The following is a 20,590-nucleotide window of genomic DNA, read 5'->3' on the forward strand; positions in this document are numbered from 1 at the left end:
AACTCCATATTGCATTATAGCATTATATAGAACATGTTCTTGCATTATAATCATAATGGCTGGGGGTCAGTTAAGGCCAGGACGGGCCTTAACTGACCCCTGCATTCAGGATGAGGGGAAGATTCATAAATGAATAAATGACCAGATTCCAACAATAATGTTGGCTCTTGGTAAGTTTCACCATCACAGGAAATAAATCCACTCGGTTAAAAATACACTTGCTTTTATTGGGGTCATCATTGTACATTTGGAGCACATGAGGAGGCAAGCTTTGAAATGCTGACCAAAAAGTAATTAAAGTCTATTAAAAAACATCCAGGGTACATCCAAAGCACATTTAAATTGATTTGGGACCTAATATTATCACACAGGCATTTTTATCATAGCAGTGCCATATCTGGAATACTTTAAATATTTGTAAATTGAAGCTAGCACAATGCATTTGTTATTCAGCTTTATGACTCTTTTTCTAGTGCTTTATAAATAATAAGGTAAGGCCCTCTAGCATCAAACTAGAAAAATATTTGCATCTTAATATTTACAGGAAGGGCGATGGTATGTACAAGTCTATACACAAAGCTCATTTGCTTCTTCATGCTGTCTCAAACAGCTCTGTGTCCTTGTTGCCTTCGAGGCCTGCACTCAGGGATTGTTATAATAGCCTGATGGCTCAGCGATTAGTGCTGCTGCCTTGCAGCACAACAGTCCTGGGTTTGGGTCTCGAAACCTGATCCAGTCGTGTGGCATTTGCTTGTTCTTGCTTTTCCTTTTGTATCCATTCACATAAACCACATGGTTGTTTGTCATTATGGTTACTTTTCCTGATGCTGAGCGGGTGAGCTCTGGCTGACTCCTCGTCCTATTTGGGAGGAGTCCAGTGCAGGGAGAAGCTTTCAATCAGGGACTGATGTAGTACAACTCACTCTAAAGCAGTTTGAGTAAACTTGCTGATCCCAGTATTTGATTGTGCTCATGTTTTAGCAGATATGAACAGAGCAAAATGAATTAAAACTCAGACAAAATATACCAAATAAATCAGTTTTATGTGTGACCACCTGATTTCCCGCTCTTATTTAATAAGACATTTATAATTCTATATTTGGAAAATACATATCCAAGGCTACCGTCTCACACTCATAGACCACATACTGTATATTTACAATATAAAGGCATCATGAATAAGCATCTACAGACTTTTGCTGACTGTGAACTCATAGGTGTTCACTGTAAAACTCTTTTTAAAAGCTGTTCCTGTAGCACGACCGAACATTTACCTTTGGCTCTCTGCAGACAAAGTAAACAGACTCTCATTTGTAAATAGTAAGTGACTGGAAGTAGTCAACAGTGGATTACTTTTGAATATGATTAAACAATAACTGTCTATGTTCTGTGAAAACTAAAGTACTATAATAGTAAATATATGGAAAATTAAAAGCCCAAACATTTTAAATAATCTAAAGAGGCCCGAGCATTAAAAAAAAGCACTGCACTCACTTTCTGCACAGGATTATTGTTTACTACACAGATGTAGGCTGTGTCCTCCTGAGATGTTTGCCATGTAAATAAATACTTGGAAGAATTGGGGAAAAAATAAAAAAGTTGTACATATGAGAAACACACAACAAGCATACAGCACACACACACACATTGTCACTAACAGGAATCCTTTAAAGATAAGCAAACTTTTTTAAGATCAGAGAAACCTGAGATGCAAAAATCATCTTCACTCTTGATTCATAAAAGTAGAATTATTTTAAGACAGGAAGCAGCAATTTTGCCTCAAATGTAATCGCAGGATTTTTTTTCTTTTTTCAAAATGTGGTCAGTCTTTCCTTGATCCGAACTCATTTTTGGCTCACCTGGCCTCTTAAAAATAAAGCTTTGCTCTTCTTGGTGGAGATCTCGCCGTGTTCAGGTTTTTCCTTTTCCAACTGGACCCCCTTTTCTGAAGAGTTACTACAGGGCTGTGCATTCATATATCCGTCTTCCTGACTTCCTGACTTTTCCTTTTGTTTGTTTCTGCTGGGGTGAGACTCAGTCTGTCATGAGTGTCTTCGTAGACCCCAGGAATGTCAGCAGTTCTTTGGCTGATTAGCACACAGAGCAGGTCTTGGAGCCAGATCCACCACTGGGGTTGTTTGCAGCCACTGTTAAACAATTAAATATTCAACAAAAGAGTAAGTATACAATTAAAGCACTAGAAACCAAATGATCACTTGTGTTGTGGCTAATTTTAATATATGAACCCATTCTACAATCCAAACGAGATATTTAATTAAAAAGAGATGCACGCAACACTGTTCAAAAATATTGGTGTTAGACCAAAGAAAGGCTGAAAACCTGGTGGAAAGTCTCATGACAAGTCGATGACATAGTTAGGTAGAAAAAGAGACCTCAGAGAGGTTTGGTGTTTCAGATGTGAAGCAAATTAAAAGCACCATCACCTCCTCTGGGCCTGAACCCATTCAAGATGAACTGAGGTGGAAAAAAAAGTGGAAAACTGACATTATTTCTTGTTTTTGTTTTTTTAATGTTGAATCCTCCACACTAAAGACGGAGGATTCAACCTGACTTACTATCAGCATGCAGCTCAGTGGTGTAGATATGGATTAGTGCACATGGTGTGAGTAACTTGCCCTTCTATGAAGGCCCCATTAATGCTGAATAATATTTGAAGGTTTGGGCACAACATATTCAGCTATCCATTGAATTCTGCATGTATTAAACAGCACAAGCCTAAAAAAATGCTGTCTAGATCTAACCAGACACCAAACTGGACTAATTGGTAACGATTTCCAATCACTTTAAAAGTGGGGGGTTTTTTTTGTTGTTGTTGTTTGTTTTTTTTAGCACTGTGAAAGGTTGTCTCTGTGCTACCTTCAGATTACTTAATAACTTTCAAATCATTGCATTTCTTTTATTTTTGCACTTTACATTGTTCCACCTGTTTGGGTTCAGTGCTCTGCCTCTCTGAGTCAACAACCTTTTTAACAGTTCCTTGTAGGGTTCTGATTATTGTAAAGACACACCCTACCTTTACTGGCTGCCGCTGCCTCTTTAGCAGCTTTTTCTTCTTCGATGGCTTTGAGCTTAGCCTCGTACTCTTCCTTTTTGGCATTCCACTCCTTCCTGTTGTTTATGATGCCATCCAGCATGGGCTGGATTTGTGGGTGGAAGCGAGAAAACTCCTTAAAAGATAAGATGCAAAGAAGAAATGGAAAAATTCGCATGGAACAGCATAGAATAGGGGAGCTGTACAGGAGATGGTGGTGCTCCATTAAAAACACAAATACATAATAAAAAAAATAACAATAAGAAGAAGAATTGACCCAGTGGTTTAAATGTGTTCAGACTAACCTAGTTTTTGCACAGAAACAGTGACAGGAGCCATGCAGTGCACATATTCGGTGAGCAAGAATGTAATAATCATTATTACCTTGTAGACAAACGTGCAGACAAAGTCAATGAAACCACACTGAAGCTTTGGAAGCTCAGCTGACTTGGTCCTGTCCATCATGGGCTGGTGGGAGGGACAAACATTTAGCGCAGTCAGAACTGTCATATAATTAATGAAATCAGTGCAAGTCTGTAGCTAATCACACACACTTCTACACACGATTACATTTTTACTTTAAAATAGTAAAAACGGCCTGTATTTGTATAGCGCTTTACTTAGTCCCTAAGGACCCCAAAGCGCTTTTGCACATTCAGTCATTCACACACACATTCACACACTGGTGATGACAAGCTACATTGTAGCCACAGCTGCCCTGGGGCGCACTGACAGAGGCGAGGCTGCCGGACACTGGCACCTCCGGGCCCTCTGAACACCACCAGTAGGGGGCAACAGGTGAAGTGTCTTGCCCAAGGACACAACGACCGAGAATGTCGGAGCCGGGGCTCGAGCCGGCAACCTTGCGATTACAAGACGAACTGCCAACTCTTGAGCCACGATCGCCCCCAGTCACTGCACTTTGTCTGAAAAAGCTTTATTTTGTTACTTGAAACTTGTCTTATGACGTCCTTTGCCTCTGTACGAGTAGTTCACCTTTCCTCAGGTGGGTTTCTGCTCAGCTACATAATGAGTGCCATCCCTAAAGTGACATGTGTGTGGGCTGCTGAAGAGAGACTACAACTTTATTCTGCCCTTTACACATCTGTAATAAGCTAGGAAATATAGTGCTGGACATTGTATCTAGCTGGCAGTATCATGAAAAAAACAACAACAAATGAATAATTATACATTTAAATGTGAAACAAATAAGTATATTTTTATGAGCACAAACACACTCCAGCAGTAAATAAACTCACAATGGGTTGCTGCTCCAGTACAGTCCTCTCCAAGTCACCCTGTTCCCAAAACTCTGCTGCCACAGACAAGGCAACCTGGAAGACATACAAACATGGTTATGCTCTTAAATAATACAAAAATCATTATTTACTCATTTGTGACTCAGCTTACTAACAACACCAATAATTTCTGTGCTTCTCACCTTGCTCTGAACTTCCCAAGGCTTTGTGATTGCGGACAGGTCACATGCGGTCATCATCATGGCCCTGAAACAGAAAACAGTTTGCAGCCTCAGAGAAATGTGCAGGAGCAAGTAACACTGTGTATGTTAGTTGCACTCACATGACAATCTCTTTTCTGGTTGTTTCTAGTGACATGAAGTCGACCCATTTCTTTTCATCCTCATACGTATGTGAGAGGTCCACAATCTTTTGGAACATGGTTCTCTTCCTAGAAAGGTGCAAAGAGAAGAATCATTTACTTACTGTTTGTCTACTTTTTAATGTAGTTTGACAGTAAAAACATTAGAAAAATAAGACATTTATCATCAGGGAGCAAGGGCAGGCAAATGAAAAGTAGTACTGACTTAAAATAAAGAGCCAGGTCAGTGGCGATGATGGCGATGTCCATGAGATGGATCACATGGTCAACCTGTCGCCTGTTGAGGTTCTGATAGATATTCAGTGTCTGCATAGGAGAGGAGCAAAGAAATGTCATTAGTGACTGAATAAAGAATACAAGTAACCTAAGCTAATCTCTCATTAGTGTCTTGTTACTCACCTCGTCAGCCAAGAGGAACTTTCCAAACTCTAGATGGTGCCGTTCCAAAATGGAAGAGCCGTGTAACTTGGCCAGAGGATTACCAGATCTGTTGAATAAAAATCAAAATCCTCAGATACCAGCAAGATTTCAAATGGGACTGAAGTCGGTTATCATAATAGTTACTATATATGAAAGATTTTAAAAGAATTTACATGCTTTTTAAAACATCATTCAGTTTATTACCACATTTTTCCCCATTTGTTTTCAAAAGATCTCCTGAAAGGTTAAAATGTGCACGTGAACTCTTAAGATGATCTAATGCTCATTCTGAACTACAAGCGAATGCATAATCACTGTAGTAATGACTGTGGATCACTATATCCTTTCAACTACATTACACCCCCCCGCAAAAACAAATATGTAGCTATGGCTCATCAAATGAACAATGACGACTCACTGTTTCTGTTTACAAGCTGATTGCTTGGCATAATTCAGAAATCGTGTAATTACTTGGTTTGTGCCTTAGATTTCACCATTTGCAGTCATTTCAGTGACATCTGCAGCACATGCAGCAGAGTAGCATCGAAGCTAAACAGCCAGTAGTTTTTTTCCTTTTTAGGGCATGTTGCTAATTACTTTATAGAATACGTTGCTGGAAAGTAAATGAGAATTTACCTCATCATTTCCCCCTTTCAAAATAAACCTAATATAGTGACTACATCAAAAATACCTTCCTTAACTTTCTTTTTATCATCGACCTGCCAGCAGGCCCACTTTACAAGCACTCTTTAAATGACCATAACTCTGTAATTGTTTGTGTTAGAGACAAAATTCAAACTGTTTCAGACAGAGGAGAATCCCTTTACTGGGATTACAAGGTATTGTAATTATATTGTACAAGGTGCTGTACAATATATTGCTAAATGCTATATAATGCTGCAAACCTTAAGCAGTTTTCTTTATTTTGTTGTGAGAAATCAAAAAGTTCCCATAAGCACTTACTTGACCTGGTACAAGTTATTTGTCCCCCTGTGATCAATATCGTGAAGGAATCCTGCGGTTATCATTGCCATTACCTCCAAGTCAGTGTAGTATCGCTTCAGCATTCCTGTCTGAGCACACAGAGACACACAAGATATTGCCATGCTGTGTATAAAGATATACATTTAAGCTGAGGTAAATGGAGGTTAATAAAATTAAAGAAATACCGTCAGTAGCGTAAACATCGTCTGTCCAACATTAAAGCCGTGACGCCAGTTGTGGTAGGTGATCCTTCTGTACCCTTTGCTGACTGAATACATGAATCGAACCAGCACCTGAGAGGAGAGCAGCAAATCATTAAATCTATTTAAAAACGACACAGCTCCAAAAGGCTGTTCACAAACTGAAGATAAAGATGCACACTTGTGTTTATCTGCATTACCTCTTGTGGAATCTGGAACTTCTTGACCACACCGACTTCATAGTACATCTGGATCCCGCACTTCACCAACTCCATCTCTGTGCAATTAAAATCTGAAAAGCGGAACTCATAGATCTCAAACTTCTTAATTAGTGGAGGAAGGTCTTTTTTCTGTGAGGGAAATGAATGAAAAAGAGACATATATGGAAAATGTCAAACTTTTCTGGTAACATAAGCAAAATTGAGGGACAAATTCATGTGCTGGACATCACAATACACATGTTGGACATACCAGGATAGCTAGGAGCTCGTCCTCTTCACAGTCTCTGGGTTCACAGTCATAGAGCTCTCTGGTGTACTGGAAGAAATTACAAAAATCATTGATGTTATAGGTTTAAACTGAGACAACAACACAAAGTACAAAGGTGGCAAGTGTTAGTTTGGTCTCCTACAAAGAGAAGAATTAGTGGATCTTGTTAAAAAAGAAAAGCTTTTTTTGGTTCTTGTTGGATGGTTTGCAATGTCTTTTGGTGAGGTGGGAGTTCAAATGAGGCTGGAAACCTTTTCTATTGTCATTCATCTAAATACTCTAATGTTTACAGTCAGTTAACAGCTAGGAGAGAAAACACATTTAAACAGGACTAACCAGAATGTTCTGAATCTCATCATCTCGACATTTGACGTGGTAGAGCACCATGTCCTGAGCGATGTCTTTGCGGTTCTCAAGCTTATTCATCTTGTCGTAGGTGTCTGTGTTCAACGCTGACCATCCCAGGAACTGAGTCAAAGCCTGAGAAACAGGAAAATCATCAGAAGATGGCCATCTATGTTACACGCACAGCCTTCACCACATACAGTGTCAGCAGTGGACTCCACACATAAACATAAAACAGATATAGACACTTTATCTTCCCAGATTACATTGGTGGAACTTTATTTTTCTTTATTTGCACTAAATGATTTAGTGAAGATTAATTTTACCTCCATGAGCTGTTCATCCTGATCATCAAAAGGCTTTCCATCTTTTCTGTTGTAAAACGTGGCTACGCCAACTATCTCTTCCTTTTTGTTGACGATTGGCAGCGAGAGAACATTTTTTATTGTCCAGCCACTGCTGTCCAATGGCTCTTTCTGCAACACACAAGAAACAAGCAGGCCTCATAACATATGTCTACATGAAAAAGGTTCTTCAGCTTTTTTTTTTACAAGCAGAACATCTTGCATGGCCTAACACATTATTACACATAATTTTTCAGTAAGTCATTCTGGCTGGTTTAGTTTTGGTTTAATTTTGGTGTTTTCAAAAAATTCAAGCTTAGTATGATTGTCTGCATATTTTCTCTGTTTAACCAGTTTGTTCCTAACAAACTGGTTAACTTAAAGATTAACTGATTCAGATATCCCCCTTGCCCACTAGTCACCTGGATAATAAACCAGGAAGTAGCAGGACAGGTTTGATACATATTAACATTTTAAAGTTACAACAAACCTTGGCTATGGGTCACAGACCCCTGGGGGTTCCCGGACACCACTGTGACTGCCACTGCTCTAAAAGTATTCTGCACTGTTTTTTGCTTGGGTTTTTTTGTTTTGTTTTTTTAAATAAAGTAGCATCTTCTCTACACAGTGATGTCTACAATATCTTACCTGAAATTCAAACGTCTCATCAGCGCCTGCATTCATAATGTTACAAATCTACGACAGGGAAGAGAACAACCTGATCAGTTTGGAAATATTTATTAGGTTAAACTGGTTTGACAGCTTTCTGCAAGTAATTAAAAAGAAACTTACAAAGCCGCTCTCAGCAACATAAGTGGGAAGGCCACTACTCAAAGCCCAGTGATCTGCGGGAGGATTGCTATAAGACACACAGGCAGTAAGTCAACAGATGTTATCTCTCACTAAAACTTTATTAAACTCTTTTATTTTTTAATCTATAACGACTTACGGTATTACTTTGATGTCTTCCTTTCCGTGTAAAATATAATCAATCACTTTGTAGAAGTTTACCTCCTAAAATCAAAATAAAACAGAGATATTTGAGAAAGAGGAAGCAGTGTGTAAACATTTACTAGCAAAGGCAGTGCTGGTAATAATGTTAGATAAATAAAATAAAAGAACATACCCTGCCATCAGGGGTTACAGGGCCAGAGTAAGGTGGCTGCTCTCCCATCAGCACTGGCCAGATGTCAAAGAACTCCTGGAAGCAGAGAACAAGTCAGTAACTTCACAGTGGTACAAAAATGTGGCTTAACACACACAAAGATAGAGAAAGAAGCCACACCTTTTCCTTCGTCATGTCTAGTAAACCAACAGAGTAGCGGTCACAGTTGAGGTAGGCTCGGACTGTGTACAAGGCTTTGTGAAACTGTCGCTCGATGTCTGTCAGCTCTTCAAATACCTTGTTGGCTGACCATAGCAGCAGCTACAAAACATGCAAAATATACATTAAAGAAGGGTGAAAATTAGGTTAATACACGGTGCAAGTGTAACACTGCAGTAATATTTCTGTATCTACATCAAAAACTGCACATTAAAATTGCCGTACCTGTCCTTTACGCGTCTCACAGCTGTGGAGGTAACTCAGGTGGTAGATCTTCAAGTTCAAAGTGGCAACTCTCATATACTTCAAAAAAAGCTGTATGGATGGACAAACCGGTCAAAATAACATAAAAAACAATTGGCAGAATTAAATTTGTGGTACAAAAAAAATGCTGCAAATGAAGGTCGAGGTGTGACGAAGATAATGTACTATAAATATAATCAGCAACATCACATTATTATAATCATTATTATTATTGTGCTTTTTTAAAAACATAGAACACACTGAAGCGTCCAATAACAGGGTTCTGCTCTTCCCCGAGCTCATGGATACATAAACGTGGCATTATTTTAGCCATGTTGAAATATTTTCTTGTAAAACATAGGAAATAGGGAAAAAAATCTTAATTCTGATGCATTAACCTGATGTGGCTCTCAGTCCATTCAGCTCAGGTGTAATTTTAAGAGGAAGGGGGGCATCCCTAACTGGCATTAATGACCTTGCTCATATTTCATGCAGTACTTATCAGCTGTAATAATAAACTAATTGTCTTTAATTATAATCTTAAGGCTGACTGACTGTCTAAAGCTGATTGTTTACAGAATTGCACACATTAGTTTCAACTGTGAGTGGTTCATGCACATGTGCTTTTGTGGTTTGGACTCACATCTTCATCTTCAGCAGTGAAATGTAGTCCTGTGGTCTTGTTCACAGCCATGACCACTGCCACCATGTCTTTGCCGTTGAGGATGGGTGTAGCCAGAATATTCCTGGTCTCGTAGTCTGTGAGCTCGTCAACAAATGAGCTGAAGTGCTGGTTCTAAAATGCAGGAAAGATGCCTTCAGAGCACATAGATGTGTAATTGCTCATCCAGAAAACATTATTAATACAACACTGCAAAGGCTTTCATAAGGCCTTACTTGTGAAAGCCGAATACACTGAATACATCTCTAGAAAAATTCATTTAAGATTATTGTTTTGAAGACAGAAGACTTTTACAATGTACTACAGTTGATGTGTAGATTTATTAGAGAAGAAATAGAGTCTATAATAAGAGGTAAGTGTGTAGGTAAGAACACATCATATGGCCCACAAATCCCACAGTTTTATTAGTTTGTCAACTCAATTTTATTATGAAACTACAAAACGTATGATGCACGCTACTGTTCCTTTAAAATATAACAGTGTAAATAACAATATAAGGTTTATACAGGGATATAAAAGTAAGCTATCAAAGTGAAGTGATCTGTTTTAGATTCCTGCTGACTAAATGCCAGAGATGTCTAATCCACAGCTAGAGCAGAGCCTGATGGGATCTGAAAATAAATGGATTATGTCTGACAAGGGGATTTACACCTTCAGGTGGTCAAGTGTAGTGTGTGACAAACTTTTCTTTTACTCTCCCTATAACCACGAGGCTTTAGGGTATGATATCTAATATGTGTGAATATTTACGAAAGCAAACATGCAAAAATGTTACTTTGTTGTTACTCTGTGAGGAAAAGAGTAGAGGCAGCTCTTGCTGTTTGATTTTAAAGAGGCTGATTTTAAAGAGACTGTAACAAATCTTGACATTCTTGCCTCTTTCATGTGCAACCAGTGAGCGCTCGATTATCCAACAGAACTGAACAGATCATGGGTAACTTGCCACCACCTTTAACTTCCATTGGAGAGAATATAAATGAGAATATAAATCAAAAGTGTTATTGTGATATATTTATAACTGATTTAATTCTTAATTCTAGCCACTGTGTGTCACCTGGTGGTAATCTAATATGAATCACACCATTCATCATCTAAGCTTTCCCTCTAATTAATTAGCCCTCCCTCCTCCTTACCTCCTTGACGTTTTTCACATTAACTGACTTCTTGGTCAGAGCCACATTGCCAACTATTCCCATGTCCAGCGGATACACGATCTCAGAGTCTGGTGGCACAATGCAATCGTCAAACTGTGAGTCTTTGCTCACGTTGAAGAGTCGTGTGGCAAGCTCTCCCACGCCGTTGCGCTGGCGGTACATGAACAAGCTGCAGCGGTCGGCGTGGATGAGCGCGCTGATTCTTCTCAGGATCTTGAAAACCACCTTTTCCATGTTGATGTTCTCTTGCATGTCTTTGATCAGGTCATACATGATTTTGCTTTCCTCGATCTTGAAAAGGACAGAAAAATCACAAAAAATCCAAAAATAATATTAATAATAAACAAAAAATAAAACTGTATCTTACCTGACTGAGCTCTTGAAACTGGCTGAAGTCAATCTGTTTCTCTGGGAGTCCTGAAACCTTCGATATGGTAGAGGTGTTCATTTTCTTGGCAAAGTACTTCTTAGCAAAATCAGGATTCCCGTTCAGGAACTTTTCCACGTCTTCCTTTTGTACACCCATGATTGATTCTTCCTTGTCCTCTTCCAAGTGTCCCTGTCTTCTCCCTCTTCAGCTCAATGATCGAGCTCCCACTACGTCCAACACTCCTCCTCCAACTTCCCCACCTAGAAATCGAAGACAAAATAAGAAAGGAAACACTTGCATAGTGACAACTTTCTAAACTTTACCCCCCAAGAAAGAAAGAAATCTTACCCAGATACTACACAGAAAGGTGGGAAACAGAAGTGGACACATTCAAATGCAGGTATAAAAAAAATAAAAAATTAATCCCCTCTTGTTAGTGGGATAAGCAGGCTGAGAGAGGGAGATCCCTGAGGAGAAGGCAGCGGGCTGAATCCAACAATCCCTCTGTCATCAGCAGATAGTGCTGAAGGTTAGTGGGGATCTGCCTATACTAAACTCATCAGCTGATCATGTAGTAAGGGATATGTAGGCCAAAGGATCCAGACCCCATTGGGCTTCAGTACGTTCAGTACATATAAACCACAGACCACCAAAACAAAAGTAAAATATATACTGTCATGTCCTGACAGTATATATTTTCTGCTGGCATTGCACTACAAATTCCACTTCACTCATTTTTTACTGTTAATTACTGGTTTTGTTGATGTACAGTGTTTAAACATTTAATCATTTGTTTAAACATATAGGCATTATAGATATACAGATATAGGTTTAAAGGCTCTGAAACCAATAAATAGAAATGATGGTCCTATTTTTAAATTTCTGGGTCAACACAGACGTTTAAAATAGCAATTTTATTATTTTATTAACATTTTTAAAAATTCAAGTGACTTCTGGATGAGTGACGAAATGTTTCTCCCATTTCTCCCAATGTTTCTCCCACAAAACGCTACGTCCAGATGAACAGATTCAACTTTTGGAGATTTACTTTCCTGGATGATTGAGAATGCATCAAGACCTCCACTAATAATCATTTGTATAAATATATTTTTATCTCTTTTGTGCTAGTCCAAAATATAAATAATAACAATAATACAATTTCACTCATCATCGTGGGACCTAGGAATATTTAGCCAATACAAAATTGATGTGCACCACTGATAAACACAATTATTGGTACTTGTAAATGCCGATATATCAATGGATCCACAGTAAAAATGACTAATAAGAAAAACAAACATGAAAAAAACAAATTAATTAGCTGATGTTATTACTGAAAACTTTAATGAAAAATAATATCAGTAAATAAAATATTATTTGTCTCCATATTTCTGCACTGCTGTGAATGAAAAATTTGTTGCATTATTAAATCTAAATGATTATAAAATCTACCAAATCTACAAAATTATAAGATATATATTTATATTACATACACACCCTTTGCTTTTCATATCTACTGCATATGTTATATTTTTCAGTTACAGCAGTTCTGCTTCTGTCTCTCTCTCTCTCTCTCTCTCTCTCTCTCTCTCTCCTAGGTCTACCTATGAAAGCTCTTTAGTTCCTCATTAATCTTGACCTCCTCTTTATAAGCTCTGTTTAGTTAAAACGCTGCCTGATGAGGTCAGCACCCAAACTCTGGCTTTCTCCTCATGTAGTCTTTAAACCTGTAATGCACATATAGACAGTGGAAAATGAGACGCTGTGAGCTTCTGTGGGAAAACTAATCCTTTGATTCAGTGCAGGGAGGTCCTGTCTATAATAAGGTTTCATAAACATCTTAAACAAAAGGTCAAATACATAATCTCCTTCCACTATAATAGATTACAGGTACTGTGTGTGTCTGTGTGAGTGCGTATCTGTGCACATTCATGTGTTTGTGATAGGGTCAGGAGGTGTTTATTGATTTAGTTTGATAAGGATGTGTATGATGTGCACCAGTTGTGTTACTCCATGTACCATCTATACAGGGATCACGTACGCACTCACCTGAGCCTCACTTAGTGCTTTAGTTTACCTAATATGAATGAATGCTTAAATCTTACACAGTGACCAGCAAACTAAAGTGTCCCACCATCACCATGTTAGCAGCTCTGTGAAGTACTGAGATGGCCACATTATCAGCCACACAACTATAAAGTCACCATAAAAACACTTGAACACGCATTTGAATCATCTTAGTTTTTGATCTGGCTAAATTACACATATATATAACTTTGTTTTAATTTTTGTATTATTCTTGTATATATTCTTGTATTAATTTTGTTTTCAGCTCTATTAATGCTTCTGGTGGCATATTCTGAATGAAGTGGATGGAGCTCCTATAAATGCAGGAAGTGGTAATTGGAATATACCAAATGTTGCCACATCACAGGGGTGGAACGAAATTGTTTTGTCAAAATATGTTGATTTAATTCGTTGGTTTTGATGTTCTGTATGTGGTTGTTTTGGATTTGATTAATGTTAAGTTAAAAGTAACTGTTACACTAACTGTTGTTTTGTTGTTCTTGTTTGTCGTTTCCCTTGATTTTCTGTTCAGTTTTGGTCAAGTATTTTTAAGCCATTAGCTAGCAGTGTTATTTTTAGGTATGTCCCATTTACTTCAGATAAATCCTTAGTTTAGTTCTTTTTAGCTGACCTCTTGTAAAAGCCCAAAGTTTATTCTTAAGCTTTTTAGGTCAGATAAACTTGTTTCCTTGTGCCTAATCAGTGGTCTCTAATACGGTACTTGAGCAAACCCTTACTTAAAGCTAACAGCTATAATCAGCATGCTACAGCAATAATCATAGTGAGTAAAACAGCTTATAATGTAAAGTTCCTTGAAATAAATCTAATTGTTAATTTGAATAGAGACAAACTGAACTGAATCAATGACATTGTTCAACACGCTAATGAATAGTAATGTCTACTGTTTTCACCTTCTCGCAGTCTGTTAGCATATGAACATTTTCTCATTAGCACTGTTAGCAAAACAAAGCACATATAAAGCCGATGTCAGTGTCATTTGTTTTGCATGTGTTGATCATAAACCAAGTAATAGAAAATGTTACCTAATTATGGGTCTGGATGAAAAGCCATATGGTCATTAATGTTACTACTATTTTAGTATTTGTTGAGCTATTCAATTCAGTTTAATTCAATAGTATTTATGTAGCACCAAATCACAACAAGAGTCATCTCAATATGCTTTATATTGTGACCTAAAGACTCTACAATAACAGAGATGAAACCAAAGATGTAACACTTTTAATTTAGTACGTGAAAAAATTAAAATAAACTGAAAGATTTGCTCACATTATTAGCTTTCTTATATTGCAATCCTGCCATGCACCACACGATGGCAACATACTCTTAGAGTCTGCAGGCTAGAAAGATGTTGAATGATCCATGATCTGCAAGTCTCCTATTTTTTCCTTCTGTGTGGGCACATACAGTGGTTATCTAAGCATATGTTACAAAGTATGTGCTGCCGAAAAGGATTAACAGACTTCCCCATACTTTTCACTTTGTTCTTCATTTTGGGGGGTTTCCTTTTTTTTTATTAGTCTTTATTAAGCATACATATTGGGGCACATCAGTCAACACAACTCTGCCTCAATGAATTATGGATCTGGATTGATCATAATGAGTTCACTGAAAAAGAGCAGTGTATTTTCTCGTAAAGGTTTCTCCTCTTGGGCTAAAAGTGAACTTTCCACTACATAGTGAACACATTGACAGCATCCATCCATTGTTTGAGGCTTGGTGATTTGGGCTTATTCCACTTTTTTGTATTTGTATTTTTTATTTGTATTTTTTTGTAGACTACTAAAAGTATTTTTACAAAGCTACCAGTACTTAAAAAAAATAAAAAAAAATTTACATTTTGGGGGGTCTGTAGAAAATTAGCAAAATGACCAATACCAGATTGCTACCGTGTTGTTTCCATTTACGGTCATATCAAAACATTTTGTTCAAATAAGGAACCTCAGATTTATACAAAGAACATCTTGCATTAAGGATAGAAAACATATTTTTAGTTAGAGCTCTTAAAGCCTAAGACCTACACACTCTAAAGAAAGGCTCACAGACCAAAACACCAGAAGTGTAAAAAAAATTACCTGAAGATCATTCTGTAGTTGAAGGTCAAACAATGACTTCATTTAACACCAGTTTTTTTTAACTGTTAGTAATTACTTTGTCCAATTTCATAACCTTTACATAAACATATACCACACTTAGCTTGTTTCAAGGTTAAATGAAAATACAACAGTAACTAAGGGAACTAACTATGGGAACTAACTGTATTTCTTCACATAGGAATTTAACGATGGCCTATAAAAAGGTGTAGAGTACGTATTTTTATCAGGGATCTATTTCTGTTCTTGCAAGCAGGATTAAACTGTATTTTTCCAGTCAGTGCAAAAAATAGAGCTGCTATCTTGACTGACTTGTCTGTGTGTGTCCTCACTGAAGACGCTGTTTACTTTCAGAGCTGCACTAGTTTACACTGATTGCTTAATTTTTCACCGGCTATCGGATTAAAGAGGATAAATTTGGAACAGTAGTAAGTCGAATATAAAAAAACAGACACTAAGGTAAAATTTAGAACAGACACCTGTGGATATTATTACATGATGTATAATGCCAGCAGTAATCTCAGGTGACCAAGGTCAATCCAGAAAAGTAGAAATCACAAACAGGGGTCTGTGTCTAAGTTTATGAATAACAATGCGATGTCCGGTATGTTCTTGTGGGCTTAGTTTGTGCTCTTGTGAGGCCAATTCTCTGAAATTACCAAAATTCTTTAAAAATGTTAATTTTTTTTAACAGGTAGGGCACATTTTCTCATTTTACTCATCTATCAGTATTTTTGGAGTTTTTTAAAGATTACTTCTTAGAGCATTACACCTTGATTGTTCTGCCAAAACAAGATCACATAACTAGATTTTATTCACCCTCTCCTCTGCCTGGTGGCCTGAGCAAGTGTCCATTAAATTGTGCTTATCAATGAAGTGCATCTCAGTCGTTTACAACACTTTCCAGACTTGCCAAAGTATCAAAGCAAAACAGAATACAGCTCACATCTCAAATCAGTGTTTTCTGACCACGTTTTTATCATACAGCTGATAAAAACATAGGGTTTTTTGGTGGTTTGAGCCCCAAATTGTTCTTTTTCTCTCACTTCACACACAAATGTTGCATGTGGGATCTAAGATAGAGCTTATTTCCTTACTGCAGAGCTGTTTTTCAAGAAATGCATGTCGGAAAAGGGAGCATGTACTCATTCTTTCCTGTTTGTTTTCTCATCCTAAACAGACACGGAAGTTTCTCAGGTGAATTTGTACTATGCTAACACAGCACTTTTCCATTGCTGAAAATGACTTTTGACCGCTTGACCCTTTTTTGACCCCAAACTCTTTTGTTTTTGCCATTATTTTATCTACTAAAAAGAAAAGACTAACCTGCTTCCTCATAAAATAACTTTTCAGGTTTATCAAAATCCAGTGACTTTTGGAATTTTCAATGCATATGTGGTGTCACATAGTGATTTTAGTCTCCCTCTGTCTTTATTGTCTAACCTGGCATTTTGTCCTTTAATTAAACTCCCAATAAAGATTCCTGGTTTTAATAAAATGGACAAAACAATCCAAACAATCCAAACAATTGACCTCATTGTTTGGATTTCAGACATGCATTTTCATTACTATTATCAAATCTCTAAGTTCATTGAAAATCAACCACTGCTTGTATTTTGCACACAGACACATTTCACTTGCCATCTGTTGGCAGCATGTGTCTTGTTTTACAGCTCTTCCAGTCACTTACATAATGGTCTAATTGTTTTTATAGTAATTCTTGGGCAGGTTTGAAGGTAAAAGCCAGATTACGGTAAGGATTTCAGCCGAACAGGATTAGCTCTAGATTTAAGCACCTTATTTAGTCCCAGGCAATGAAAATCAGCCATAAGCTTGTCTGTGGTGCATGTATATAAAGGCAGCTTCTGACACAAGACCCAGCCTACTGGATAACCGCACACAGAAAATTAATTTTTAACTCCTATTGCTAATTTAACGCAAAACAGGTAAGACATTGAAATATTTATTTGAAAAAAATATCCTTTCAGCTACTTTTCGGGAATTTCTTTTAATTCTGTCAGTCATGATGATCAGAAATTGTGTGATTTTATGTTCCTTCAGCTCCCGTTAGGTTTAACTATTGAGAGTGGTGAACTGGACATATATAGCTGTAAATTAGTCATTTTCCTATAGTCTTACATGATATAATTAATGATAGACTGCAACATTGTGCTCGAGTGTAAAATGAGATCTGACTGACTGTATCTCCGATTTTAGTATACAGACTCCAGGCGTTGTCGTGAACTTTCCAGAAATGTTTTTCTTTCATTGGTGGAACTTATTCATTCAAATTTGTATTTAACAGCCTATTACAATCAATACTGCGGGCTCTCTTGTACTGAATCTTTGATTACTCTGAAAACACTGATATATAAGTTCATTGCAGAATGGGATCCTCTAAGCTGGCCCTGCTGTTGGTCTTGGTGTCCTGCGTTGAACGCTGTCTGTCTGCCTCCTGCGTTGTTGATAGCTTCTCTGTGAAAGAGGACTTTGACCCCAAGAGGGTGAGTGAATTTAAGATACACAGACAGCAATAATGATGAACGATAAAAGGATAATTTCTGACTTTGCTTTTCTCGTTTCATTTTTACTGAAGTATGCAGGGAAGTGGTATGCACTGCAGAAGAAGGACCCAGAAGGCCTGTTCCTGCAGGACAACATCTCAGCAGAGTACACCATCGATGACGATGGCTCCATGACCGCCTCCTCCAAGGGACGCGTCACTCTGTTTGGGTAAGTTAAAAGGTCGGGTGCAGATTTTTTGCCCTCACAGTTGATGTATGCATCCGTATTGCTGTATTACACTCATTATCTCATAATCTGCTCATTATCTGTAAGACCTGATGAGGTGAAGGTAACTTGAACCTTCAGTTTATCAGGTCAGTGGTTAAGAAAAGCTTACACGTGGTGCTTGAGTTCCAGTAAAGCTTTAAGACATAAACACATACACTTTTTAGAAGAACATTCTGGACAGCATTAGCTGCAGGCTTGGTTTTCTCAGGATTATGAAGGATTAGAAAGAAACACAGTTTAGAGAGAGGGTTTTTATACAGGAATGTAAGCTTAGATAAACATGCAATGAGCTAGGCTTTGTTTAGAGAAAGTGTAAAATATAATGTTAGACATATTTGTGTTTGTATCACTGTTTCGCAGCTTCTGGGTTGTGTGTGCTGACATGGCTGCACAGTACTCTGTACCTGACCCTTCCACACCCGGCAAGATGTTCATGAACTACCAAGGACTGGCCAGCTACCTGTCCAGTGGAGGTTGGTTCTGCACACTTGAACCCTCCCGTATATTTCTTTTATCCCCTCATTCCTCCTCACACTCCTCCTTTCTTTAACTCAGGCGACAACTACTGGGTGATTGACACCGACTACGACAACTACGCCATCACCTACGCCTGCCGTACCCTGAAAGAAGATGGCAGCTGTGAGGACGGCTACGCCCTTGTCTTTTCCAGGAACCCCCGTGGCCTTCCTCCCGCCATCCAGCGTGTCGTCCGCCAAAAGCAGGAAGATATCTGCATGGCCGGAGAGTTCCAACCTGTCCTGCAGTCTGGAGCCTGCTAAATCGAAAGGGATTAAGAGAAAGAGTGAGGAGCAGAAGTGTGTGCCAGCTGGCTGCAGTCTAGGTGGTTTGACACCAAGAAGCGGGAGAATGTGAGAGTGAATGTGCATGAGGAAAACGTGAAAGTAGAGGAATATCTGAGATGTCAGACAATAAGCATCTTCCACTGTTTCTCAAATCCATCCACTGTCTGTTAAAGGAAAACATCAGTGTTCCAGAGTCTCGTGTGAATGTGAAAGCTAAAATAAATGTTTTTTCTAAACAAAATATGTCTGAAAAACATCCTTCTTCATGCTGCTCAGAAATCTGGCCCATAAAGAAGAAAATTCAACCTAAATGGACTAAGATGTTAAGTAGCACACCGAACCACAGAAACATAGGGAATGTTTGTCAGTGCTCCAGCTTTGAAAACACGGCCATGTAAAGTAAGTGGGTAATCCTCTCTGAGCCCACGACAATGCAGCCAAACCCACGCAATACACTAGAGCAGTAATGAGCTTACTAATGTTTTGAGATCTTAGTCCTGTTATACTAACTCAGCTGAGGGTACTCTAGGGTCATGGATCAAATTAGGAGTGTTCTTGTTTGGACTGCAAAGATAATTGACTTTGTGTCAGCAGGTTAGGCCTCACAACCACAAAGCTCAACTGACCCTGTGTGCCCTTCTTTTTTTGTAATGTTACATTACAAGTTAGATCAAATGCTGCAAGAGAAAGAGGAAAGACATCTGTCAACATAATAATACGTCTTTAATTTCAAGAATGACAGAGACAGAAATGCTTTCTATAGCTGGTGAGTGATTGTGTTGGTGTTCTACAATAAGCTGGAAAGTAATGTATTTACTCAGATAGAACCAGGGAGCTTTAGGGACTCTAATATTTTGTTGTTGGGTCTTGCTTGCTGAGAGATTCGGGGGATCGTGGATATTAGTAAGGGCAGGGCAGTCTGGACAGTGTTAGTTAGAAATAGTCGGTTTGGCAGCAGGTTTAACTCTGATAGGATTGTTTAACGCCAATAACACCATCTCTTAGTTTCCATCAGATCTGCTGTCCCAGCAGCGCTTTATGTTTCTGTGTGACAAAAGTCTGCAATCCCAGTTTATTATTATCATTATTAGACCTTCCTCATAAACTCTTTCCCCCCACTCACCAGCCACTTCATTACATACACCTTGCTGGTCCCAAATTGGGTCCCTTTTGAGAGTTGTTTGAATTCTTCATGGTGGAGATTCAACACATTGCTGCAAACATTTCTCAGAGATTTTGGTCCATACTGGCATATACCTAAATGCACTGTGTTGCTGCCATGTGATTGGCTAATCAGATGTTTGCAGGTCTACCTATAAGTGTCTGGTGAATCTAAAGAGTGGATGTTTTCTTTACAAATTAATCACCACAATAAAATCTGTCCAGCAGAGGGCAGTTAAATAACATTAAACATTAAACCCCAGGCTTGAAAAATACTACACAACCTTGACTTCTGACAATTTCATGAAGCATTTCATTCACTATTATCTCCCTTGATAAATTACTGGATGATTGGAGTGACCAACACGGTAACAGTAAAACATAAACTTTTATACTCCTTATGTGTGCAATCTTTGGTGATTTCAAAT

At 38.2% G+C, this 20,590-nt stretch overlaps 2 protein-coding genes across 2 annotated transcripts; one reads left to right on the plus strand and one right to left on the minus strand.

Annotated features, from left to right (window-relative positions):
- Positions 1-206: 206 nt before the first annotated feature.
- On the minus strand, positions 207-11,751 carry pde6b (phosphodiesterase 6B, cGMP-specific, rod, beta). The gene is made up of 24 exons (XM_063478667.1): positions 11,576-11,751; positions 11,225-11,487; positions 10,837-11,148; positions 9,665-9,817; positions 9,004-9,093; positions 8,740-8,880; positions 8,581-8,655; positions 8,404-8,468; positions 8,247-8,313; positions 8,103-8,150; positions 7,437-7,586; positions 7,102-7,245; positions 6,748-6,813; positions 6,477-6,626; positions 6,262-6,369; positions 6,056-6,165; positions 5,072-5,159; positions 4,878-4,978; positions 4,634-4,741; positions 4,494-4,557; positions 4,312-4,386; positions 3,437-3,520; positions 3,035-3,188; positions 207-2,147 (listed from the first exon to the last, which is right to left on the minus strand). Exons 2-24 carry the CDS (start codon positions 11,381-11,383, stop codon positions 2,092-2,094), a joined length of 2,568 nt encoding a protein of 855 aa, XP_063334737.1. The 5' UTR covers positions 11,384-11,487; positions 11,576-11,751; the 3' UTR covers positions 207-2,091.
- A 5,471-nt stretch (positions 11,752-17,222) lies between these two features.
- rbp4l (retinol binding protein 4, like) lies at positions 17,223-19,242 on the plus strand. The gene is made up of 5 exons (XM_063480693.1): positions 17,223-17,351; positions 17,792-17,909; positions 18,002-18,138; positions 18,559-18,671; positions 18,754-19,242. Exons 2-5 carry the CDS (start codon positions 17,793-17,795, stop codon positions 18,975-18,977), a joined length of 591 nt encoding a protein of 196 aa, XP_063336763.1. The 5' UTR covers positions 17,223-17,351; position 17,792; the 3' UTR covers positions 18,978-19,242.
- Positions 19,243-20,590: the final 1,348 nt, after the last annotated feature.

This window comes from Pelmatolapia mariae, linkage group LG7 (genome assembly GCF_036321145.2).
Source record: "Pelmatolapia mariae isolate MD_Pm_ZW linkage group LG7, Pm_UMD_F_2, whole genome shotgun sequence".
Taxonomy (NCBI): Eukaryota; Metazoa; Chordata; class Actinopteri; order Cichliformes; family Cichlidae; genus Pelmatolapia; species Pelmatolapia mariae.